This window comes from Bubalus kerabau, chromosome 13 (assembly GCF_029407905.1).
Source record: "Bubalus kerabau isolate K-KA32 ecotype Philippines breed swamp buffalo chromosome 13, PCC_UOA_SB_1v2, whole genome shotgun sequence".
Taxonomy (NCBI): Eukaryota; Metazoa; Chordata; class Mammalia; order Artiodactyla; family Bovidae; genus Bubalus; species Bubalus kerabau.
In genome coordinates, this window is record NC_073636.1 from 75,345,148 (window position 1) to 75,370,660 (window position 25,513).

At 51.1% G+C, this 25,513-nt stretch overlaps 3 protein-coding genes across 8 annotated transcripts in view; 2 read left to right on the top strand and 1 right to left on the bottom strand.

The window, feature by feature from the left end:
• SNX21 (sorting nexin family member 21) lies at nt 1-8,134 on the top strand. 2 transcript variants are annotated; one of them, XM_055545142.1, is made up of 3 exons: nt 1-2,041; nt 2,474-2,645; nt 6,231-6,393. In XM_055545142.1, the coding sequence occupies exons 1-3, from the start codon at nt 1,780-1,782 to the stop codon at nt 6,247-6,249; spliced, it is 453 nt and encodes a 150-aa protein (XP_055401117.1). In that variant the 5' UTR covers nt 1-1,779; the 3' UTR covers nt 6,250-6,393. The 2 variants fall into 2 exon arrangements, with proteins under 2 accessions (XP_055401117.1, XP_055401116.1); XM_055545141.1 differs by having other exon boundaries at nt 7-2,041; nt 2,474-2,652; nt 6,231-8,134.
• ACOT8 (acyl-CoA thioesterase 8) lies at nt 7,307-22,440 on the bottom strand. Of its 5 annotated transcripts, none has more exons than XM_055545144.1 (7): nt 22,199-22,440; nt 20,582-20,718; nt 13,369-13,594; nt 9,735-9,892; nt 9,427-9,502; nt 9,118-9,215; nt 7,307-7,547 (listed from the first exon to the last, which is right to left on the bottom strand). In XM_055545144.1, exons 1-7 carry the CDS (start codon nt 22,315-22,317, stop codon nt 7,429-7,431), a joined length of 933 nt encoding a protein of 310 aa, XP_055401119.1. In that variant the 5' UTR covers nt 22,318-22,440; the 3' UTR covers nt 7,307-7,428. The 5 variants fall into 5 exon arrangements, with proteins under 5 accessions (XP_055401119.1, XP_055401122.1, XP_055401123.1 ...); XM_055545147.1 differs by lacking the exon at nt 9,427-9,502 and adding an exon at nt 17,735-17,861 and having other exon boundaries at nt 9,021-9,215; nt 22,199-22,338; XM_055545146.1 differs by having other exon boundaries at nt 7,410-7,547; nt 9,021-9,215; nt 22,199-22,437.
• ZSWIM3 (zinc finger SWIM-type containing 3) overlaps nt 22,402-25,513 on the top strand; it is a 17,969-nt gene continuing 14,857 nt past the window's right edge. Inside the window, exon 1 of the mRNA XM_055545133.1 lies at nt 22,402-22,980. Coding sequence (XP_055401108.1) covers nt 22,826-22,980 — 155 coding nt within the window. The 5' untranslated portion in view covers nt 22,402-22,825. The remainder of the gene's footprint in view (nt 22,981-25,513) is intronic.

The following is a 25,513-nucleotide window of genomic DNA, read 5'->3' on the forward strand; positions in this document are numbered from 1 at the left end:
CCACACTGGGAGCTCAGAGTCTTAGCCACTGGACCAGGAGTGAAGTCCCTCGGTTTCTTCATCTTAAAAATGGACGATTCTTGTCCACTAACAGCCTGTTCCCCAGGAGGTTGTGAGGGTTAGATATGACACCTTTTCAAGTGCCGAGAACCAGGTGGAGGATACCGTGGAACCTCAGGAAATGAGAGCCTTGCTTCTTATGCACCGAGGGATGGCAGGGAGTGTGTTCCATTCAAAGCCATTCCCCCACCCCTCTCTCCTGCACATTTAAAAAGGGCAGGAGTGGACTTCCCTGGTGGCGTGGAGGATAAGAATCTGCCTCCCAAAGCAGGGGACATGAGTTCAGTCCCTGGTCTGAGAAGATTCCACATGCTGCAGAGCAACTAAGCCCATGCTCCACAATTACTGAACCCTCGCTCCAGAGCCGAAGGTTGGAGCCGCAACTTCCAAGCCCAAGTACTGCAACTACTGAAGCCCAGGTACCTGGAGCCTGTGCTCTGCAACAAGAGAAGCCACTGCAATGAGAAGCCTGTGAACCGCAACGAAACACAGAGTAGCCCCTACTCGCCACAACTAGAGAAGGCCAGGCAAAGCAACGAAGCCCAGTGCAGCCAAAAGTAAAATTAAAAAAAAAAAAAAAATTAAAGAAGAAGGAGCTACCATCAGAGATTTTATCTGATCATACAATATAACTAGCAATATCTTCCCTGCTAGGGACTGATAGCTAGGCCTTCTGACAGGAAGGGATAATAAATTCTTGACCTACAGCTGCCTTCTGGATAAAAGATAAAAACACAGCTTGTTAGAGGAATTGCTGAGATTGCAACTGACATCGCAAGATAAAAAACAGGATGTGGAACTCAGGAGACCTGGGCTGCAAGGCCCCACTCTCAGAAACCTCTGGCAAGCTGTGTGACTTCGGGCAAGTAACTCAGCCTCTCTGGGTCTCAGTTTCCTCGTTTGTCTATGTGCTATGTGTGAGGCAGGCTCAAATGAGATTGTAAGAGCGTGTGAACACTGGAGAAACAATCACTGTGTAACTGATGATCCTCTTAGCCCCTGCTCTGAGCTAAGCTCTGCACTAGGGTCCTTTCGGAGAGCTGCAAAATTCGTGTTTCAGTTCTTATTGTTCTTGTTTTACGTATGAGAAAACCTAGGCCACTAGAGGTTAGAGTCCATCTCAGATCACATGGCTTCTCTTGGCCTCGGTTTCCTCCCAGAAGAGATGGGTTTCTGACTGCCGCGCAGTGACTTTGTAAAGTTAAAGAGTGCTGGGTGGAAATGAGGGGACAGTCTGCGGCCAGCCTGGGTCTCCGGGAGGGGTGGGCGGATTCAAGAAGGGCGTAGGCCCCTCCGGATTGGGGACGATCCCGGAGGAGGCCTGGCCTACCCAGGATTCCCATAGCCCTCCTGGAGCGAAGGGCCCGGGATTCCCGGGCGGCTCCGGGAGCGGGCGGGGCGGGAGGCGGGCCAGCAGCAGGAAGGGGCCGGAGCGGCGCTCGGAGCGGACTGGGCCGGTTCGGTGCAACCCGGTCGGCCTCGGCCAGCCTCCGGGAGCTGCACCGGGGAGAGGGGCGCCCCGGAGTGCGCCGCGAGGCGCAGGAGGCACAGCCGCGGGGAGAGCCCCGGGTCCCCTCAACGGGCAGGGGCGGGACCTCCACGGCGCCCCGCCCACCCCCGCCCCGGGCCCCGCCCCGCCCCTTCCCGGCGCGGGGCCGGGGTCCACCTCCCTCCCGCTCCGGCCCGCGACCCGGCGTCGCGCGCTCCCCCCGGGGTGCCATGGCCTCCCGGCTCCTGCATCGGCTGCGGCACGCCCTGACTGGCGACGGCCCCGGGGAGGCGGCGGCCGGCCCCGAGGCCGAGCAGTTCCCGGAGAGCTCGGAACTGGAGGACGACGATGCCGAGGGCCTGTCGTCCCGCCTCAGCGGCACCTTGAGCTTCACCAGCGCCGAGGACGACGACGAGGAGGACGGCGAGGACGACGACGACCCTGACCCCGACCCGCTGTCCGCTGGCGACCGGGTGGCGGGAGAAGACGCAGGCGAGTGCGGGAGGATGGAGGCGGGAACCCTGGGCTCGGTTAGGCCTCCACCCCGGCCGCGTTCCCGAGTTGATCCAGCCGAAACTCAAGACACTTCTTTTAAGTGCGTCCAGCTGCCTCTTGGCTGTGTGACCTTGAGAGACTCACAACACCTCTCTGGGCCAAGTTCCCTTGTGTCAAATCACTCCCATCTCAGGGTTGTTTAGGGCGTGAAATGTACAGTCTGGAATACAAACGGTAGTACTGTGCTAGGGATGTTTTGGGGGTGGAGATGTTTATTTAACACCTACTGTCCGCCCGGCAGGTGTTTGGCTCCGGGTCCCTGTCTGGCCCTCGTTTCCATTTATGTCAGATAGGGATAAAGCCTTTGTCATTCGTTGGGAGGAGGATGAATGAGGTCAGGCACCTAATTTACGTCAAACCTGGCCCCAGGCCCATCCTGTGCTCAAGCAGAACGGAGTCCCCCACCTGATGGGCAGCGGGGCAGTCAGCTCCTGACCCGGCAGTTGCAAGATTTCTGGAAGAAGTCCCGGAACACCCTGGTACCCCAGCGGCTGCTCTTTGAGGTGACCAACGCCACCGTGGTTAAGGACCCGCCCTCCAAGTACGTGGTGAGTGAGGGTCCAGGACCCTGAGCTATGAGTCTTAGAAGACCCTGGCTTAGAGAAAGTAAGGGAAGCTTCAGCATCCTGGGTGATCTGGCTATGTAGTTATAAATGGCTGCCCCATTTGACAGATGGGGAAACTGAGGCCAGAAGAGGGCTGTAACTTGAGCAGATCCTCAGGCAAATGAACCTATTCTATCCCAGTTTTGAGACTAAGAACTACTGTGCATGTCCTCTGCCCCCCGGACTTTTGCAAACTGTCACAAGATGCGAGATACATGGGGGAGAATATTATCTGAGTCAGACTTGAGACCAAGTTGGTATTGGTTGGAAAAATGGGTTTGGCATCCAGATCTTGATTCAGATCCCAGTTATTACCAGTTGTTTGACTTCAGGTGAGTTGTGAAACCTTGACTAACCCGTTTTCTCACCTGAACAATGGGGATAATGCAGGAGTTAAATGAGACAGTACACAGAAAGCCCTTAGCATTGTGCCTGGCATCTTGAAGTGCTCGATAAAATGGTAGTTCTGTTATTACTGTTTTACTTTGGGTTGGCCTGTTGTGGCCTCTTTGCAACTCAGAATTCTGAGTCAGTTCTCCAGCACTCGCACCTGTACAGAATAAGCTTGTCCGAAGGACTGGATTTAGGGGATTGGTGTGTGTGTGTGTGCTCAGTCATGTCCGACTCTTTGCAGCCCCATGGACCATAGCCCACCAGGCTCCTCTGTCCATAGGATTTTCCAGGCAAGGATACTGGAGTGGGTTGCCATTTCCTTCGCCAGGGGATTGGTGGGTTGGGGTAAAGATTGGTGGGTTGCAGGGGTGCGGGCTGATTTCCTGACTGTGGAAAGGAGGAACACACGGAGGATGCGGTTGGCCTGGTCCTGAAACCCAGCCTAACCTGGCTGGTCGTGGCAGTGACAGCTCCCTGCCTCTCACTTCCCTCCTCTTCCCCACCCTCCTACATTTCTGACTCAGCAGGAAGGGGACCTGGAGCCCTGTCCCACATCTGGACCTCTCCACCCCTTTCTGAGGCTCTCAGTGAAAAAAGGGCTACACCCACAGGGCAGCTGCTCCAGTTTCAGCGGAGAATGACTCTGATCAAGTCTTGAGTGGCAGAAGTCCTGGCTGGGGGTCATGCGTAGCAGGGGGGCGCATGGAGCAGCTGAGAGACAGGGAAGTTGGGAGCAGCTCTGGGAAGAGAAAGACAAGATGAGCCCAGCCTGGCCTGGGCCGGGCCTGGGAGAATCCCAGGGAATCAGGAGCCTGGGGGTGGGTCTCAAACAGTCAGACCCGACTGAGTGACTAGGCAACAAATCCTGCTTCAACATCTCCTGGAGGTTAAGAGCACAGACTTTGGAATTAGGTCGGCCTGGGTTTGAGTCCCAGTTGGGCCATTTACCAGCTGTGTGACTTAGAGGAGGTCTTTAAACCCTTTGCCTTCTCTGGAAGCCTGCTTCCTGAGCTGACAGAGGTGTGGACACCTTCCTCGCAGTGAGGTTGTAATGGTGAAATAGTGGCTGTGAAGAACTCACACCACGGTGTGGTGCAGGGTAGTGCTCAGTTAATGATCCTCATTATTACCTGTCACGTAGGACAACAGAAGGATCAGGCAGTGGATCTAAAATGGGTTTTTGTCCAAAAACTACCAATGAAAATAAAAGCTAGATGAACATAAGGAGTCACTATAGATGAGGGCTTCCTGAAATGTCTTCTGCAGAAAACTGGTTCCCTGGAATATTAATAACTGTCCCTTTAAAGAAAATACAAAAGCTTTACAGTCAATATGTAATGTTTTGGGAATGTGGAGTTGAACTAGAGTAAAATAAGTTTCTTTATTGTTAAACTTTCTAATCCTGAATACTAATGCAGACTGACTCTTCCAGAGTGAGCAGGCAAACCTGATTGAGCAGGGGTGGCTCCGATACTGGCAGTTTCACGGGACAGATTTGAGAGTAAAATCTGGGTTTGGTGTTAGTACACTTTTAACATCTGTGTGTGTGTGTGTGTGTGTGTGTGTGTGTGTGCGCGCGCGCGCGTGCTCAGTTGCAACCGATTCTTTTTAACATCTAATGCTTGCTAATCCCCTTTTTAGACCTGTTAGCTCAGCATTATTATAGATTAAAGCATATTTGGGTTCTCAGACCTGGTGGGAAGCTTAGTGGTCATCTTGTTCAGCATTTCCCAAACCTCCATCACCCTCACAATTTTTGTCCTATCTAAATGCTACTTTTACCAATTGGTGCTTATCATTTTTCTTCAAATAAACATTTTTTTAAAAATAACTTTAAAAGACAACTTTACAAAACAACTGTAGATGGGAAGCTTGACTGCTGGTGCTGCTAAATCACTTCAGTCATGTCCAACCCTGTGCGACCCCATAGACGGCAGCCCACCAGGCTCCCCCGTCCCCAGGATTCTCCAGGGAAGCTTGACTAACTCACCATAAAAAGAAGATAACCATAAAAATAAAAGCAGTGAAACTGTCATTAAAGTCTGGCTAGATGCTGCTGCCTGGAGGTGGCGCTGACAAATTCTCTTTTCTGGCTTTTCTAAAAATGGAGCTGAGAAGTGTTGGAGAAGGGCTTTTGTGAACCAAACTGAGAGCTTCTCAATTTGTAATCAGAAAGATTCACAGAGAATGAGAGGGGTATCACCTCCTGCCTCTATTCAAGTGTTATTCACTCCAGTACTTACCACCTAAACATCCCGGGGACCGACGTTTGTTCCCGTCCCACACCTGAGTAAACACTGAGCTGGGCAGGCGCTCCATTCACTCGAGTGGAAGTGGACCCAAGAAGGGGACCACCCTGCCCGACTCCCATAGGGAGGGAGCATCTGACCCAAGGGTAGAACTTGGGTCCCGGTACCAGTCCAGTGTGCTTTACACTGGTCACTACTGGGACTGTCTGAAGACCTGTGTTGAGGGTCTGGATGGGAATAACCCAGCCATGTGGAGCCGTGTGTCCAGAATGGAACAAAGCTCCAAGCTGGTCCTAAAGGTTGGCCTGGAGATGGGCCTGGGTTTCAACACACGGCTGGTTTTCCAGAGGGGCTGTCAGAAGAGCTTGCTTCCCAATGGGAGGGGCTTCCCAGGTGGCACTAGTGGTAAAGAACCTGCCTGCCGAGGCAGGAGACATGAGACCTGGGTTTGATCCCTGGGTGGGAAGATCCCTTGGAGGAGGGCATGGCAACCCACTCCAGTATTCTTGCCTGGAGAATCCCATGGACAGTGGAGCCTGGTGGGCTATAGTCCATAGGGTTGCAGCGAGTCCAACGCGACTGAAGCAACTTAGCGCACGCTCCCTGGAAGGGGTGAGGGGGGCAGCCGTCCAGGCACTAAAGCTCATCCCTGTCTTTTTCTCCCTGTGCTGCCTTGGGCCTGGGTCATTTCAGACGAACCTCAGGTAAGATGAGACTGGGCTCCCCGGCTGCAGCCCTGGCAGCTCCCACCCTCCAGGCTCGATCTCCAGGGTGAAGGGAAGGGGTAGGGGAAGAGAGTTGGAAGTGGGGGTGGGGGGTCAGGGAGGGAAGGGGCCTGGGGACACCCTGCCTCTGCCCTGACCCCCGCCCTCCCTGCAGCTCTACACCCTCGCCGTGATGGGCCCGGGGCCACCAGATAGCCAGCCGGCCCAGATCTCCCGCCGCTACTCAGACTTTGAGCGGTTGCACCGAAACCTGCAGCGGCAGTTCCGGGGCCCCATGGCTGGCATCTCCTTCCCCCGCAAGCGCCTGCGCCGGAACTTTACCGCCGAGACCATTGCCCGCCGCAGCCGGGCCTTCGAGCAGTTTCTGGGCCACCTCCAGGCTGTGCCTGAGCTGCGCCACGCTGCAGACCTACAGGACTTCTTCGTGCTGCCCGAGCTGCGGCGGGCGCAGAGCCTCACCTGCACCGGCCTCTACCGCGAGGCCCTGGCGCTCTGGGCCAACGCCTGGCAGCTACAAGCCAAGCTGGGCATCCCCTGTGGCCCAGACCGACGCCTGCTAACCCTGGCGGGGCTGGCCGTGTGCCACCAGGAGCTGGAGGATGCCAGTGAGGCCCGGGCATGCTGTGAGAGGGCCCTGCAGCTTCTGGAGGCCGAGAGCCCGCACCCTCTGCTGGCCCCCTTTCTGGAGGCCCACGTGCGGCTCTCCTGGCGCCTGGGCCTGGACAAACGCCACTCCGAGGCCCAGCTCCAGGCCCTGCAGGAGGCAGGGCTGACCCCCACGCCACCCCCCAGTCTTAAAGAGTTACTCATCAAGGAGGTGCTGGACTAGCATCACCTAGACTTAAGGCCACTGTGGGAGAGACGCCGCCCCCAGATGGGGGGTGGGCTGGGGGGCGGACAAGGACACAGGCAACTGCTGAGAGGCTCCCTGGGGTGCTGGGAACCCCAAGAAGGTCCACAGAGAATTTGCAGCAGACTAAGGAAACATGCTCTTCTACTGAGCTGCACTCAGGACAGGCTGGGATGGTGCAGGGAGAAAGTGAAAGTCTGACGCTGCCTTTCCAGCTTATGAATACCTGGGGGCCGTGACCCAGGTCAGGGTCGATGGTCTGTCTTCCCACAGACCAGCCTGGCTGAAGGGCCAGGGACTGTGGCTGTGGAGTCCTGGAGTTGATGGCTGGAGGGAGGGCTGCGATCCTGGCCCAGGGGGATTAAAGGGAAGCAGCTCCAGTGGTTTGAGTCTCTTTATTGGATGTCCTGGACAGAAGGCCCAGGCCTGGATGGTAATCCAGCCTCAGGAGTAGGGGGAGAAGGGAGATCCTTGAAGCCCTAGGCCCAGCTGGCACCTCTGGCTACAACTTGCTCGTTGAGTCCCAGGGCTGAACTCGGATCACGCCCTCCTGGGCACAGGACACAGCCAGGACCCCGTCCTGACGCCACAGCCGCCCGTGAACCAGGCCCCGGGAGCCACCTGCGGATGAAGAGAAGAATCTCAATGGCCTTCTGTCTCCCACCGCCCAGCCAAACGCGCTCCTTGCAAGAGGTGCAGCTCGGGTTGGGCTGCCCCATGCCAGAGCCATGCTTGGTGGTGTGGTCACTCCCAATCTCCAAGCACCCCTTTAGGAGCCTATTATGGTTGCTCAAGGGTGTAACTCCTCCCAAGGGAGCCCCACTTGATGGTTTAAAAGCACTTTCATGTATCTGCTGACTTCCTCAAAAAAAAAAAAAATCCCAAGGGGAGAAGTTCTGAGAACGGTCTGGTTCAGTAGTTCAGCTAGGTGGATCTGCCCAACCTCTGGCCACTTGTGTAAGGAAACCCATCAGTTCCCTTTCTAATAAATCTGGCCCTCCAGGCCAGTCATTCATATTATTAAAAAAAATAATCTTCCACAATCACAGGGACAAAGGGGCTCAGGGGAGAGGACATGAAGCCATGAGGAGCCTAGGCACTCCCCTCTGCACTTGGAGATTCTCCCTTGCTACCCAGGGCCGGAGTCTGACGTTTAGGAAGGGAACTGCTGGTTTCTTTTAAACACAGTACAGCCCACTTAGTTCTCACGGTAGCCAAGTAAAGCAGGCCTTGTCCTGTGTTCCAGGTGATGACACTCAAGCCCAGAGAGGCTCGGGAACTTGGTCTTAAGGATCAGGTCAAAGCCGAACCCAAGAGACCTACCATCAAGGTGGCTGTTCCTGTGCTGTGATGCTGTTGGTTCTTGAGAGTCCCTCTTCCCTGAGTATAAAGAGTCCCTTAATTTTTGTCCCTGTTTCACAAAACAAGGCTTCTCTTCATTTGAAATGCACTTCCTTGGGACGGAAGCCAGGGCTCTGAGACCAGGCGCTGATGAACAAGTCTGGGTTTCTTGCTTCACAGTATAAGGAGGGTCCAAGCAGTGGGGCCCCTACACTGCTGAGGGCCCCAACCCCCAGGCCAGGCTAACTGTCAGAATCACTTAGGGAATCTTCGTAAAAATACCTTCCTGGACCTCATCCAAGCCCTGCAGTCAGAATCTTGGGGGTCAAATCTGGGAATGTTTTGAAAAAGCTCTCCCAAGAAGTGGAAGAATAGGCCCCCAGCTTTGGATCCCTCTGCTCTGGTGCAACCCTATTTGTGTAGACGAGGAAACAGAGTGGAGATGGGACTTGCCCAGCATCACACAGAGAATCTGAAGTGGTTCTGGGACTAGCGCTGAGCCTCAGATAAAGTGAATCATGTCCCCAGCATGTTATAGAAATGAAGAGCTGAGCAGGTGTCCTGTCCTCAGGCCGCACCCTGTCATTTTGAAGACAAGGATGCCACAGCCTGCGGAAGCAGGAGAGGAAGTGATCTGTGCGGTGCTCCACAGCAAGTGGGTGGGGCAGCATCACCCAAGAAAGCAGGCTCCCTGCCCTCCCCACCGAAGGCACCAAGGTCCGCACCCTCGTCCCCCGTGACCCCAGTACTCACCAGCCCAGGGGCTCTCACACTCATAGAGCATCCAGTGGTCAGCTCGGAAAGGGGCATGGAACCACATGGAGTGGTCCAGGGAGACCATGAAGCCCACCTTGTAGTCCCAGTGGTGGGGCAGCATTGCTGTGCCCAGGAAGGCAAAATCTGAGATGTAGGCCGCCACACAGCAGTGCATCTTCATGTCGCCCTCGCCTGCAACAGGTTCCGGCCCCATCAGCCCTGGGCTCCTGGGCTTTACAGCTCAGGACCTGCAGGGAGGTAGGGAGAAAGGGGCTGCCGTGCACAGATGTGCAGACTCTTCACAAGGTCACCTGGCCCAAGGGGGCGTGTGCGTGTGTGTGATGGAGGTCAAGGGAGATGAAGACTGGAAGAGGGCAGGGGTGGGTGAGGACTGAAATCCTACCTGCGTCTCCCACCCTGGACCTTGAAAGTATCTTCTTCCAGTTTTGCACAAAGGCACCTTATGCTTAGCAGGGGACCTGGAGAAGAATCTCGGCCAGGTGCCTTGCCTTCCCCAGGAAAGGCCCACGTGAGGATTCCCATCACTTCCCCATTCTCCCCCCGCAAAAGGCTGAGCTCAGTTCTCTGTCACTCAGATAAGAAAATGGGCCCATAGTGTGGGAGGACCATGCCCAAGGCCACCCAGGGCAGAGGAGGTACAGGTCTAGACCCCCGAAGAGAGTTTCCTTTCAGGCCAAGGGGTCTGCTTACCAATATAGCCCCGGGCTCGCACCCAGAACATCTGTTTGGGCTCCATTTTCTTCAGCTGGCTTGGAGTGGGTGGGTTTACCACCTTGATCTCAATGGGCACTTCCTGGGCAGCAATTCGGTTCAGCCCCACTCGGTACCTCTCTTGGAGCTTCGGGTCCCTGAAAGTAAAGGGGAGAGGGGTGGGGAGACCCCGGAAGATGGGGAACCTGTCTGAGCTGCCTCTTCTGACCCCGCTTGTTCCTCCACAGGAACTCCTGACATCCCCAGACCTCCCCTCCCCTCCAGCAGGCAGGATAGGACAGTATCTGCATCCTTTCTTTGCCACTGAGGAGCCCTGTGGCCTGCTGCAAGTTAGTCATCATCAGCCCTTTCCCATCTGCAAAATGTGGATGATGACAGTCACCTCCCTCATAGTTAACACTGGGGAGGAGACAACACGATGCATGTGAAGCCAACACGTCACCCAGCCGTGGGGCTACCCTGTAATGGCCCAGCTCCAGGCTATCATCTCTGAACTCAGATGCTATCCTCCCTGCTCTCTGAGAAGTGGAGTAAACACAGAGGGTGCAGATAGCCAGCTCAGGAAGTGCATGGGGGCGGGAGTTAGACCCAGGCAGTCTGGCTCCTCCTCCGTTCCTGCTCGTAACCGCTTCTCTGTTCTAACCCTCAGGAAACAGGCTGCCCTACTTAGACTGACTTACCTAACCTGAGCCACTGGGGACTCCATCTCCCGGGGCAAGGAGGCCATTTCCAGGGAAGCCCCTTCGCCACAGGGACCACCACCCCTCATGCCCCTAGTGCTCTTCCCCAGTATTTCATTTCCCTCCCTTTCCCCTTGAGCCCTGTCTGATGGAAACTTCTGTGATGATGGAATGTTCTGGTCCACTGTGGTGGCCACTAGCCACATCGGGCTGCTGAGGGCTTGACATGTGGCCAGTGTGACTGAGGAACAGATCTGAATTAACTCTCTTTAATGTTAATAAACTGAACACAGCCCCCTGTGGTTAGTAGTTTCCTTATGGGAGACACAGTTCTAGATTCAGGGATCTTTAAGAACAATGTCCTCCTTTCATTCTCAAAGTTTTTTATTTAATTTATTTTTGTCTGCGGCATGTGGGATCTTAATTCCCCGAACAGGGACTGAACCCCAAGCCCCCTGTAGTGAAAGTTAACCACTGCACCGCCAGGGAGAAAAGAAGAGAAAGAAAGTGAAAGTTGCTCAGTCGTGTCCAACTCTTTGCAATCTCATGGACTGTACAGTCCATGGAATTCTCCAGGCCAGAATACTGGAGCGGGTAGCCGTTCCCTTCTCCAGGGGATCTTCCTGACCCAGGGATTGAACCCAGGTCTCCTTCTCAAGTATTTTGGAGCTCTGACCACACACCAGGCTCCATGTTTATTCCTCTCTGTCAAGAGTGGCATAACTGTAATTTACTGAGCGCTCACTGAGCACCTTGTTATCACTTATCTCTGGCATCCTCACAGCAGCCTTACGAGGTAGGGATTCCGATGGAGTTTAATAACTGATCACAAGCTCAAAGTGGGAAAGCAACTTGCCAGACTCACAAGGCAGGCAGTGACAGAGTCCAGATCTGAGCCCAGGCCTTTCCCAGGTTCGGACGCACATTCGCTGCATCTCACTGGGCTGACTCCCCTGCACAGGGCACTAGGCAGTGGAGCCCTCCTTACCACTCAGCTGGGAAGCAGGCGGGGCAGAAACAATGACCCCCATTTTTCATATGAAGAAGCGGGGCTCTGAGAGGTAGGAGAGGGGAAAGCTACACAGCAGGTGGGCACCAAGAGAGGTGGAGCCCTGGCAGGAATCAGTAACCGACCAGGAACCTGTGGGCACCTCTGTCAAGTTTATGATTAACTTCCATATCTGAACCTTTATTCCTTTTCTTGTTCAAAACGTGTTCTCAAGACTGAAGAGTATTGAAAGAAAGGTGGGAACTGTAATTGAGCAGCACCCTGTGGGGCCTTCCGGGGACTGGTCTTCATCCACTTCCTTGGTTTTCACTCCTCTCTGAGGTACCCAGGTAACCAGCATTTGATGCACATTTCCTGAGTTGTTTTACAGCTGTGAAAACTCCCCACCAAACGGAAGATGTTAACTACTGACAACCATGAGCATATACCCCTGGGGCCTTCTGGAACCTGGGGACTGATAAGGTTCACCCCTGAGACACTGCCCTGTTACGTCAGCATCAGCCAATCAGAGAACTGCACATGAGTGGATCACATGCCCTGCAGCCCGCCCCACCCTGCCAGTCTAGCTTTTTTCTTCTTTTAATATTTATTTATTTACTTTTATCTGGCTGTGCTGTGTCTTAGTTGTGGTAGGGGGTTCTTTGATCTTTGCGATACTCAGGATCTTTCGTTGTTGTATGCAGGATCTAGTTCCCCAACCGGGGATTGAACTCAGGCTCCCTGCGCTGGCAGCACAGTGTTAGCCACTGAACCACCACGGAAGCCCCCAGCTTGCTTTTTTTTTAATTGGAGGATAACTGCTTTACAATGTCATGTTAGTTTCTGCTGTACAACAAAGTGTATCTGATAGGGACAGAGTTAAGGGACAAACAGGTGATTAAATAGTGAATCCCACGAGGGGATTGTGGGCTTCCCTGGTAGCTCAGCTGGTAAAGAATCCACCTGCAATGCAGGACACCCTGGTTCGATTCCTGTGTCGGGAAGATCTCCTGGAGAAGGGATAGGCTACCCACTCCAGTATTCTTGGGCTTCCCTGATGGCTCAGCTGGTAAAGAATCCGCCTGCAATGCAGAAGACTAGGGATCGATACCTGGGTTGGGAAGATCCCTTGGAGGAGGGCATGGCAACCCACTCCAGTATTCTTGCCTGGAGAATCCCATGGACAGAGGAGCCTGGCAGGCTACAGTCCATGAGGTTGCAAAGAGTCAGACATGACTGAGTCCCAACAACTAAGCACTAAGGGATTGTTAAGTAGAAAAAGTATGGGAAACCCTAGTAAGTTAATGATTACTCAAGAAAGCAGGTTTGTTTAGCAACAAAACCATGCAACAGAAGCACGAGACCTGCCCCCAAAACAATGAGACCCACATCCTGCCCAGTGAGCTCAGTAAGTTAATGATCCCTGGGACATACTCTGCACACATGAAAAACAGTCATTTATGGACCTAGCTTGACCACGCAGGGACAAGAAAACTTCCCTGCTCAAGCTGGAGGAGAAGCTGATGTTGGAAGCATGACATCTACTCAAGAAAGACAAAGACGTTCTCCTCCCCACTTTTCCTTCAATTATAAAACTGTAGCCCAGTAAGTTCTCAGGGTGTGTGGCATGTCTCTCCCACCCACTTATAAGCCTCATAAGCATCCTCTCCTAATAAATCACTTATCAATCACTTTGCCTCTTGCTGAATTATTTTCTGTGCTGAGCCATAAAGGACTATGGTGCCGAAGCTCTTCAGAGCCCCTGAAGTGACACCAAATGGTTTCAAATCAGCTGTAAGTATACCTATATTCCCTCCCTTCCACTCCCCCAATTCCCAATCTAGCTTTTTAAAATGCTAGTTGGGATCCACTGAAGGAGGCCGTGACCCGCCAATGGGTGGCAACGGCAGTTTGAACACTGTCCTGGGGCCTCCAGGTCTCTCACCTTAAAAATTGGTCAATGAGGTCCTCATGGCCAAGCACCTCCTCCGGCGGGGGCACAGCAGGCATGGAGAACTGGTGCTGCATGGGGCTGGGCTGGGCCTTCTGGAAGGAGGCCTGGCAGATAAAGATGGGCCTGCCATGTTGCACGGCCTTCACGAAGCGCACAGAGAAGCTTGCCCCTGTCCGCGTCCGCTCCACCTGGTACAGCACAGGCACCTTCGGGTCCCCTGCAGCGGGCACAAGGCACACAGTGAGCCCAAGTGAGTCCCGCGGGCCCACTCACCTAATGGTTCTCCATTTCTTTACTGCTCAGTAGCTACTGACTCGGAGAAGGCAATGGCACCCCACTCCAGTACTATTGCCTGGAAAATCCCATGGACGGAGGAGGCTGGTAGGCTGCAGTTCATGGGGTCGCTTGCAAAGAATTGGACACCACTGAGCGACTTCACTTTCACTTTTCACTTTCATGCATTGGAGAAGGAAATGGCAACCCACTCCAGTGTTCTTGCCTGGAGAATCCCAGGGACAGAGGAGCCTAGTGGGCTGCCGTCTATTGGGTCGCACAGAGTCAGACACGACTGAAGCGACTTAGCAGCAGCAGCAGCAGCTACTGACTGCAGCCTGCTGAGTCCCAGGTACTGGGGATACAGGGAGGAAACCTAGACCCTGTCATCAGGATGCTCCTGGTGCAGGCAGAGCTCCTGTCCATCAATAGCACAGGCAAGAAGGGACACTGCCAGATTCCCTGCATTCAAAGCCTGGCTCCGCCACTCACCAGCTGCAGCTGTGCGACCTTGGGGAAATCACTTAACCTCTCTGAGCAGTTAACCCATCTGTGAAATGGGAACATCATAGTGTTCATACCTCTCAGGATTTCAATGAGGGTAAATTAGTTCAGAGTTGTAAGGTATGTTCAGAATAATATCCAGCACACAGTAAGTTCTCTGTTTAAATAAAATACTCTCAGCTTTTGTCTTGTTCCACCTATGACTGGGATCTTGTCATGAGCCCAGAACCATTCTTCTAGATCAGGTGTCAGCAAATCTGGTCTGCTGCCTGTTTTCTTTCTTTAAAACAATTTTATCAATTTATTTTTGGCTACACTGGGTCTTCATTGCTTTTTGAGGGCTTTCTCCAATTGCTGCGAGCAGGGGCTACTCTCTAGTTATGGTGCCTGGGCTTCTCACTGCGGTGACTTTTCTTGTTGCAGAGCACAGGCTCCAGGCACCTGGGCTTCATTAGTTGTAGCACTCGGGCTCAGTGGTTGCAGCATGTGGTCTCAGTTGCTCCGCAGAACATGGGATCTTCCATAGCAGGAATTGAACCCATGTCCCTTGCAACGGCAGGTGGATCATTATCCATTGCACCACCAGGGGAAGTCCCTGCTGCTTATTTTCTTTCTGTTTTTCTTTTCTACCTTCCTTTTTTTTTTTTTTTTTTTTTTTGAGAACAAGCAAAGGTCATTTATTCAGAATTTAGTACATCAAGGGAGTCAGCCACAATTACTTCCATTTGGGAGAGACCCAAAGGCAGACAGAGGAGTGGGAAAGCTTTATGCTGCTGCTGCTGCTGCTAAGTCACTTCAGTCGTGTCCAACTCTGTGCGACCCCATAGACAGCAGCCCACCAGTCTCCCCCGTCCCTGGGATTCTCCAGGCAAGAACACTGGAGTGGGTTGCCATTTCCTTCTCCAATGCGTGAAAGTGAAAAGTGAAAGTGAAGTCGCTCAGTCATGTCCAACTCTTCACAACCCCATGGACTGCAGCCTACCAGGCTCCTCCATCCATGGGATTTTCTAGGCAAGGGTACTGGAGTGGGGTGCCATCGCCTTCTCCGGGGAAAGCTTTATAGTGGGGAAAAAAAAAAGATTTCCGGTGTGCCCTGCTTGGAGACCGCTGGCAAGGGGAAGCTGCTGCTGCTGCTGCTAAGTCGCTTCAGTTGTATCCGACTCTGTGCGACCCCATAGACGGCAGCCCACCAGGCTCCCCTGTCCCTGGGATTCTCCAGGCAAGAACACTGGAGTGGGTTGCCATTTCCTTCTCCAATGCATGAAAGTGAAAAGTGAAAGTGAAGTCGCTCAGTGGTGTCCAATTCTTTGCAAGCGACCCCATGGACTTCAGCCTACCAGGCCCCTCCATCCATGGGATTTTCCAGGCAAGAGTACTGGAGTGGGGTGCCATTGCCTTCTCCAGGGAAAGCTTTCTAGTGGGAAAAAAAAAGGTTTCCAGTGTGCCCTGCTTGGAGACCACTGGCAAGGGGAAGCTACAGGTAGGCTAACTATGTAATTGATGCAGGGCGCATGTTTGGCTTTCCCTAGTTAGTCCTAAGTTGGAAACAGGTAAAAGGAAGCTCTCGGTTATTCATCAAGTCCTGGCCATTAGGGGCTGATCCTTACAGGGACTATGGTTTGACTCCCTAGACTGGCTGCTAGAAATGGTGGTCTGACACCCTCCAAACCTGACTTGTAGATAGTAGGCTGGTCTCCTGTGCTACTTGCTACCAGTTGTGGCTCAGAGTACTTTTTTTATACACGGTTTGGCCATTGTCTGATATTCATTCTCCCAAGAAAGTCCTGCTGTCAAGTCAGTTCCTTCATTCTTAATGCAAATGGAAGTCACTAGGTCCTTCTCCTTTGGTGTCTGCTCTGTCAATGCAAGAGGGGAAACACTGGCCCCAGGGTAAGGACTATCAACCCTCAACAAACAGGCTGGGAAGGGTTTTTAGAGGGAGAGAGTCTTCCTGGTGTTCCTGAAGTCCTTTGGTCTGAGTCAGATGACCTCGGAGAACATCTAGGTGGTAAAACACCTTGGGGATGATTTTCAACTTTGAGAGGCAAGAAGCAAGTCTAGAGAAGTGTTGTTTCCTCCACCTTGTCCAGGTGGGAAGCCCCTGCCAGGCACAGGGGCTCATTCAACAGCCACAAACACGCCTGGAACGCCTTGAAGCCCAGCAGGTTTGCTCAGGTCTGCTAGCCGTCAATGCTAAAAGACACTTTTATCAGAATGGGGGCTCCTCAAGGCCTTAGTGGAGTAGGAAGTGGCAACCCACTCTAGTATTCTTGCCTACAGAATCCCATGGACAGAGGAACCTGGTGAGCTACAGTACATGAGGGTCACAAAGAGTCAGACACAACAGAGCAACAGAGCATGCACACAAAGCCAAAGGCCTTTGAGAAGGGTTTCCCAAGAGTCCAGAAACTGGAGATAGCTACATGAGCAGTCTGATTTCAGGGGATGGGAAAGAGGCCTCCCTTCCCTACCAAAAAAAGGTTTTCATCCAGTCCTTGGGCTGCAGCTAAAATGCAGTATTTTCCATTACTAGTGATTTACCTTTCAGTATGAATGAGTTCTTGGAGAAGGCAATGGCAACCTCTCCAGTACTCGTGCCTGGAAAATCCCATGGACAGAGGAGCCTGGTGGGCTGCAGTCCATGGGGTTGCAAAGAGTCGGACACGACTGAGCGACTTCACTTTCACTTTTCACTTTCATGCATTGGAGAAGGAAATGGCAACCCACTCCAGTGTTCTTGCCTGGAGAATCCCAGGGACGGGGGAGCCTGATGGGCTGCCGTCTATGGGGTCGCACAGAGTCAGACACGACTGAAGTGACTTAGCAGCATCAGCATGAATGAGTTCTAGATCTGTTCTTTAAAATTTGTATTGGAACAAAGCAGGTAGGCTCTGCAGTATATTGAAGGAAGAGAGAGAAAGAGTTATGGAGTTGAGTGCATTTGTTACGTTGACCTGAAACAGATAGCCAGATACTTTTCCAGCAAAGTTATGTTTCTTCAGGATCAGCAGAGAATTGCAATTCGAGGTCTGCAACCATGGTGAGCCAGGTACAAGTCCCCGCCCAGCAAGGGAAGGAGCCCGCTTTTATAGAGGGGGGTGTGGGGGGGAGGGGGGCGGCTACTGTACAGTGTAATTGGGAGGGTCCTAGTAAACAAGGAACCTGTGGTTTTTCATTGGCTGATTCCTTGCCAGAAAGGAGTCTTTCTTTTTCCTCTTGGGCTCCATTGTCACAGGGCACGAGGGCGCCCTCTTCTGGCCTCCCAAGACTCCTGCATGGAGGTTTCCGTTTAATTTTTTACAGTTAAACTAAGGTATCTTCTCATGTTGGTTTCACATTAACTACGCCAAGTGGGTCTTATCCCAATTGTATAGATGGGGAAATTGATGCCATAAATAACATTTTTGGAGAATACAGCCAAGCCCATTTGTTTATGTATTTTGACTATTGTTTTGCCCATAAAATCGAAAATATTTATGATCTGCCTTTATAGAATGTTTTTTGACTTCTGCTGTAGAATCTCCAAGCTCTAAACCTATACCAGGGCTTCCCTGGTGGCTCAGCTGGTAAAGGAACCCACCTGCAATGTGGAAGACCTGGGTTCCATCCCTGGGTTGGGAAGATCTCCTGGAGAAGGGAAAGGCTACCCACTCCAGTATCCTGGCCTGGAGAATTCCATGGACTGTACCAAGCCAGATGACAACTATCTAGAGAAATACATTTTTTAAAAAATAAACAAACAAAAACCCAAACTCACATTCTCTCCTAGGCTTCAAGAAAAAGAATTGGTATGATAAATGGCCAAGAACCAGACCCCAACCTCACAGTATCTTTTAATTAAAAATATCACCGGAGGACTTCCCTGGCAGTCCAGTGATTAAGATCTGTCCTTCCAATGCAGAGAACAAGGGTTTGATCCCTGGTCAGGGAATTAAGGTCTAAGATCATTGGAGCACCATCACTGTTTATAAATCTTGATGTACCTGGTAGAGTGGGCTTCCCTGGTGGCTTAGCAGTAAAGAATTCACCTGCAGAGACTCAGGTTCAATCCCTGAGTCGGGAAGAAACCTTGGAGCAGGAAATGGCAACCTACTCCAGTATGCTTGCCTAGGGAATCTCATGGTCAGAGGAGCCTGGCTGGCTAAAGTCCATGGGGTCAGAAAGAGTTAGACACAACTTAGCAAGTAAACAGCACCCTGGTAGTGGGTCACATCAGAAACTAATAAGAGCTTCCCTTTCTGCCTTGCTGCCAGGAAGCTTGGAACTAACTTTTGTATAAAACTGCGATGATATGCCTTAGCCTAGTATTCTAACACAATCATTCCCCCCAAATCCCAGTCTCCTGGACCTTTAATTTATTACTTTTAAAACTTTTGCCCCAAATGTTTTTTTTTCCCACACTTTATTTTCTTGCAGATTATATTCCATTACAGGTTATTACAAGATATTGAATTCTCTATGCCTCACAGTAAATCTTTGTTGCAGATCTATTTTATGTATTAATAGTTTGTATCTGTTAACCCCATACTCCTAATCTGCCTCACCTTTATTTTATTTTTTAAATTAAAGAATTTATTTTTGGCCACATCACACGGCTTGCAGGATCTTAGTTTCCTGAACAGGGATCGAACCTAGGCCCTCCACAGTGAAACCATGGAGTCCTAACCACTGGGCCGTTAGGGAATTCTGACTTTTAACAGCCAGTTATTTTAAGCTGTCTTCTTTCAAGAAGCAGAAAGGGGATACAAATAACTGGTGATTATTAGGATATAGTGGTGTTGGCACCATTCATTTCATGCTGCTCCTGGATGGAGAATTTCCAAGGAAGTGGATGCCTCCCACAGAACCTGAGATGGGCTCTCCCATGGTTTTGGAATTATTTCCCAAGAGTGAAAGAGAAAAGCACAGAAGGAGAACAAAGCACAGAGCTTGGAGTCACCCAACCTCAGGTTCAAATCCTGGCCTTGCCTCTCTGAGCATTATGGAAGCTCCTTACATAACCTCTTTGGGTCCAAGGTTCCTTACACGTAGAATAAACACCCCTCTGGTTTACTGAAGAGGATCAAACAAGACAGTGTAAATAGCTGTGCACTATAACATGCAAATTGTAATCACTCCAATAAATTCACCGTCAAAAAATAACCGTAAGTACTATTTATGGAGAACTCACAACCTGCCAGGCCCTGCACTAGATACTTCACCTACAAAGACTCAGAATTCTTTTCAAAAACTGGATAATGAAACTGATTCAAAGGGATCAGATAATGCTCCTACTTCCACAAAACAAAACTGTCTCACTGGATGAGAAGGATTACAGTATCAAAAGGCCAGGATTTTTGGAGTTTACATGCAAACTGAGGGAACCAAGGGCACAAGGGTACGTCTGCTTCCAACTGGCATAAAGGTTAAGAACAGGGCTCACCTCAAAATAAGCATTCAAATACTTTATAGCAATGACTATCAGGAAAGGACAGGAAATAAAGGGATGGGGAGTGACAAACAGAGTATAGTATGAAAAGGTATATTTACTATTAAACTATTCTATATTTGTATATATGCTGGGAAAGACTGAAGGCAAAAGGAGAAGTGGGCGACAGAGGATGAGATGGTTAGATAGCATCACTGACTCAATGGACATGAATTTGAGCAAACTCTGGGAGATAGTGAAGGACAGGGAAGCCTGGCAGGCTGCAGTCCTTACGGACACGAGTCATCGAGTGAACAACAACGATTCTATATTTGTAAAATGAAGGCGGGGAACCCACTGTCTTTTTTAATACAGATCACATTTTATAAAGTTACATAAATTCTTCTCAGCTGATGGGACCACGCTTGGGAGCATCTGCTTAGGAGTGAGATTTTTATGTTTCTCAAAAGAGCATGAGTTTTAAAAGATTATGCTCTTTCTTTGATTTGATCCCAGAGTTGTAAGCAGCTAGAACAATCTCACTTGGCCCAGGCCCTCCTGCATTTTTCAGGTGGGAAGAAGGAGAGGGTGAGGAAGAGTGGTTATCTCACTCAAGGGCACCTGGCAAATCAGTGACAAAGCTCCACCTAGACCAGAGGTCTCTTGATTCCCAGGCTGGTCTCTTTTCCAAACTCCTAGCAGAGATTCCAGTACTTGTCTGAGGAACCAGCACCAGGACTGGCATGAGAAGGTGTGTAAAGGATAAAGAGCAAAAGACCCACTGGGAACAGTTAAGCACCAACAAGTACCTAGTATCTCAACAGGTACTGGGTCTAAGGTTCTTCCTGGCCCCTGCCCTTCTTCCTCTAGGCTCCCCTGAGGTTGATCAACTAACCTCACCATCCCTCTCCCTTCTCCTTCTCTCCCACTTTCTCCTCAGTCACCACCCCCATCCCTCAAGGCCAGAATTCTTCTGCTGAGCCACCTGGGCTGGGATGGGGTAGGAAGGAGTTGGTTTACCTGGACGTACGAAGTAGCAGTGCAGGGAATGCACATGGACATCTTCACTCACAGACTTAGCTGCAGCCACCAGGGCCTGGCCCACGATCTGACCCCCAAACAGCCGCTTAGTTGAGGGTACCCAGTAATGCGTTCCTCTGTGGGGAGAGGGGGACAAGAGGAAAGATTTGGGGGCTGAGCCAAATCCTACGACCTTCCATGAGCCTCCAGTGTAGGATTTCTTAACCTGATTGGGGTTTGTGATCCTTTGAGAATCCGGTGAAAGCCTTTCCCTAGACAAATATCCTAACATCACTCTATACAACTCCAAGGCCTTATCTGTGGACTTGAGTAAAGGGATCAGAGAGAGAAACTGACTTGAGAAAGGTCACACACTTCACAAACTACCATCCTGAGCAATATCTGGGTCTTTTGATCCCAAGTCCAATATGTCTTCCATTGCCCATACGAGGCTAAGACATAAGCTTGTCTCAACGCCTTGAGTAGACCAAGATGAACCCCACAAGCTGCAGGTGGACTGCATTAGCTCTGCCACTTACACCCCTCAACTTTCATAGACCAGTTCTTAAAAGAACTAAATTTAGAACTTGGAGACCCTCAGACTTCAAGTCTAACCCATTCAGTGCACAGATGAGGAAACGCAGTCCCCAGAGGTCAAAAGTCTCCCCCAGTGAAAGATTAAGAATTACGATTAAGTCTCAAGCTTCCCACTGCCCAGCCCAGCATTTTTCATATAAGGCACTGCAAAATTCCAGGCAGTTATTTGTAGTTGGTTAAACGGGGGAAATGAAGTTAGTGCCTAAAACAGCTTCCAATAACCCACTAGGAGCCTTGGTAGCTGGAACTGTTACACCCCCAGTTACAGTCAAGAAATTTAAGTGACATCAGGAAGGAAACTGGCTCAGGCCTCAGAATGAATAAGGAGCTACTAGACGCCACCTCGGAGAAGGCGATGGCACCCCACTCCAGTACTCTTGCCTGGAAAATCCCATGGACAGAGGAGCCTAGTAGGCTGCAGTCCATGGGGTCGCGAAGAGTCGGACACGACTGAGCGACTTCCCTTTCACTTTTCACTTTCACGCATTGGAGAAGGAAATGGCAACCCACTCCAGTGTTCTTGCCTGGAGAATCCCAGGGACGGGGGAGCCTGGTGGGCTGCCGTCTATGGGGTCGCACAGAGACGGACAAGACTGAAGCGACTTAGCAGCAGACCCCACCTAGTGGTGGTGGGGATGGAGTATGTAAAAGGAAAAGATAGTGACTATGCAAGGAGCTGGGGATAAGTTTGTTCCCTCGGACAAATCACTGCCCTTTCTGGGCTGGCTCTCCCAGGGACCTGACCCTTCCTGGGGAGGCTGCTGGGAAGGATACCTCGGATCACCACTTTATCTGCCCAGATTGCCAGGACCTCCCGGGGATGAGGCTGCACAGATCCCCGCGCCGAGGAAGCCGGGGTAGCTTCTTCAGACACAAGTTCCCTCCCAATTACGACAGAGGCATCGCGCACAGAGCCCATCCTCGTTCGGAGGGGTACGAGCAGAGGCAGTGGGGTTGCAGCAATCAAGATCAGAAGACTCTAACCCGATGCGGGGTTGCGGACCAGAGGCGGCCGGCTACCTGAAGAGATCCTCGTCCAGCGGCTCTAGGTTGAGCACACTGGTGACCAGGACGCTGCGGAGGTCCCCGGGTGGATCGCCGCCGCCCTGTTCGTCTTCCGGGTCCTGAGGGAGCGACATGTAGTTCACCAGCTGCCGGGACGGGCCGCTGCGCTGGAGGGGCACACGCGGACCCCCTGCAACAGAACGCGCAGCCTCGAGAGGACGCTTAAGTAACCGGAAGTCTCCCTCAGGCCCTAAGAAAGAGGGACAGCCTGTATCCTCTTTGTGATTGGTCGGTGCTCCTGTCAGTCTTCGGATGGGCGAGCCCATCTGCTCTCTAGCAATTGAGGAAAAGGAGTGCCAGTCCGGCGAACCCATGCGTGATTGGATATGACGGTGAGGGGGAGCCTCGAGACTGGATAATAAGGGCTCAGTGTCATTTTCCCCACTTGTCAGAGAGCAAACCCACCTAACCCACGATAACCCTCTCAGGCCGAGGGCTTCTCCTGAGCTCCGTAACAAGGCACCCAATAGAGGCCCGCTCTTAAGGCATCCTGGGGACCAACAGCCTGTAGACCCTCCTAGGTGACCTCTGATCCCCGGTGTTGATCTTAGTGCAGCCCCTGGGTGGGCCGAGGGGGCGGCCATGGAGCTTGGGAGCTGCTTCAAGACCTACGAGGACTTCAAGGAGTGCTTCAGCGCCTACAAAAAGGAGAACAAGTGTTCCTTCATTCTCAGGGACTGCATCTCCGTCCGGTACCACAACCTCAACCGTGGCACCTCTATCCGCGAGGACATCCTGTAAGGGCGTGGCGGGGGCGGGGCAGGAGGGTGGGGAGGAGGCCGGAAGGTCCCAAAAAGAAGGGCGGCGTGGAGGAGGGGGTGCACCTGGGCGCCCCCCGACCCCGCCCCGTCTCTGAGCAATTCCACATTGAGCACCTGCTTGGTGCCTGGGAAAAGCGCAAAACCTCCGCAGGCATCGCCTTTTGACCACCCACGTCACCTCCACTCATTCACGCCTTCATTCCCAGCTTTTCTGAAATTCATGACGACTGCAGTTTATCTCATTTTTTGAGCACCTGCCATATCCCAGACACAAAGTATGGCTTTCACAATGGATAAAAACGCCTTTGCGAATTTTGTTCATGTCTTCTCTTTACAAAGCAGTAACACTGGTCAGTTATTGGTTGGTTAGATTGGTCATTCATTCTTTCATTCTTTTCTTAGTTCTGTAAATGGTTCTCGAGCTCCAGAGATTAACAAACCGGTTTTCAAACACTTCCCATGTCCCAGGCAGAGTTCTCTGTTCTAGGCACGCTTTCACCCACAGGGGTGTATTGAAAATCACAGATAAATGTTATTTTTCCCATTTGGCAGATGAGAAAAGAGGCTTGGAGGCTAAGCTAAGGGTTGAAAACTCAATTGCCTTCAAGACTCAAGTGAAACAGCCCCGTGTAAGAAAACTGAACTTTTAATTTAACTATATGAAAAGGAATGATGAAATAATCAACTCCAGGTCTTTGTGCTAGGGAGAATAGACAAGTAAACTGGGCAAAATGGAGAGCAGGCCAATTAACTCCAGCTGATGGCCTCCATATGAGGGTGAAGATCCAGTGTTCCCAGATATGGAGCAAATGGAGTTAGCAGTCCAGGCTTTATGTGAATGTGTCCACTTTTTTTAAAATTGGAAATCAATTCACATGTGAACATGCACTCTATGGGCCAACTCTGAGAGTCAAAGTGTATCTGAGTTTGAGACCTCTAGGTTGAGACATTTGGCCAAAGCTCACTCTCTGGCCAGGCAGGCAGTGTTTATTTCCCTGTTCTGGAGTCCAGTGCTGTGCTGGGTACAGATAAATATGAATAAGTAATTAAACTTGTGCTCAAAGAGCTTGAGATGGCATAGTACATGGGCTAGTGTGTGACAAATGCTTTGTTAGATATGTGCAGAGGAAGAAGTGACAAGTGTCTGGGAAGACAGGAAGGGCTTCACACTGGAAGTAATGGTTTCTGCTGGGCCGTGAATGAAAACAGAAGGCTAGTGCAGAAGTTCAGTGGTTAATATCAAGTATCACAGAGGGGTTTGACCAGAAGGAGCTGTGGAGTGAAGACACAAATATATGAAAGAATGTGGCATGTTTGAGAAACAGTGTAGGAGGCCATACCTGTCAGAAGGTCGTGTCAGTTGCAGTTCACCCATCAAGAAAAGCTTCCCTTGTGGCTTTACTGTAAAGAATCCACCTGCAACATGGAAGACCTGGGTTCAATCCCTGGGTGGGGAAGATCCCCTGGAGAAGGGAAAGGCTACCCACTCCAGTATTCTGGCCTGGAGAATTCCATGGACTGTATAGTCCATGGGGTCGCAAAGAGTTGGACACAACTGAGAGACTTCCATCAATAAAAGGTCTTCGAGCTTCCCTGGTGGCTCAGATGGTAAAGAATCTGCCTGCAATGCAGGAGAGTGGGGTTTGATCCCTGAATCGAGATGATGCCCTGGAGAAGGGCATGGCTACCCAATCCAGTCTGTGAGGTGTTTGGACTTTGATCTATGCCATCTTTCTAAGCAATGAAAGAATGCAAAAAAAAAAAAAAAATGCCCTGCTTCAAACTGCTTAACAGTATAGGCCAGATAAAGTGCAATAGCCTCCCCGTTGCCCTCTTGATTAAGTCCAGGACTATTATTAACCTGGCTCGCCAGTCTGTCTAACCCTTTTGACCTCCCCATCTTGCATTGTGTGCTCCATACTCACCGACTCTTACTCCATGATCAGCCCCTGTCCCAAGCCCATAGCTTCCTCGTCCTTGCACTTAACCACTTCTACTGGTTAGGATAACCTTGTCCATCACTTATCTTAGCTCTCTCTTCCTCAAACAGTTGTTTTGTATACTAACCTTTCTGTACTGTATATCCTGAACTACAATTTACCAACATTTTTCTTTAAATTGTTCTAATATTCAAAGAAACTTTAGAACCAATCTAAGTAATACTATACAAGAAGGAACAGTATGGTGGCCAAAAAGTAGTAGATCTTTTTTAAACATGCTTGTGTTATCTGCAGTCATTTTGGACCACTTGTGGAAAACTCTGTCTTAGCTAATTGTTGCTTTTCCTACAGATACTAGCATAATTTCCAAAAAGCCTTTTTTATGTTAGGTTCAGTGCTCCTACTCTGTGTTCTGACAGCGCTTGTTATAGCTCTTTGCACATCCTTTTGGAATATAGTTTACAGAGGTTTCCCTGGTTTGCTGAGCTCTTTGAGGGAGGGACTCTGGTTTACTATTTTTTGCATTCTCACTGATTGACACCATGCTGCTTGCTTAGAATCGAGTCCAA

Excerpts from the sequence above, each read along its gene's own strand:
- SNX21 (XM_055545141.1), top strand. The coding sequence starts at position 1,780 with ATGGCCTCCCGGCTCCTGCATCGGCTGCGGCACGCCCTGACTGGCGAC. Across the intron at positions 2,042-2,473 it reads GGTGGCGGGAGAAGACGCAG|GCCCATCCTGTGCTCAAGCA; the intron begins GCGAGTGCGGGA and ends ACCTGGCCCCAG. Across the intron at positions 2,653-6,230 it reads ACCCGCCCTCCAAGTACGTG|CTCTACACCCTCGCCGTGAT; the intron begins GTGAGTGAGGGT and ends CCCTCCCTGCAG.
- ACOT8 (XM_055545143.1), bottom strand. The coding sequence starts at position 22,317 with ATGTCGCTCCCTCAGGACCCGGAAGACGAACAGGGCGGCGGCGATCCA. Across the intron at positions 20,719-22,198 it reads CTGGACGAGGATCTCTTCAG|AGGAACGCATTACTGGGTAC; the intron begins GTAGCCGGCCGC and ends CTCTCCCCACAG. Across the intron at positions 9,893-13,368 it reads CTCATTGACCAATTTTTAAG|GGACCCGAAGCTCCAAGAGA; the intron begins GTGAGAGACCTG and ends CTTTACTTTCAG.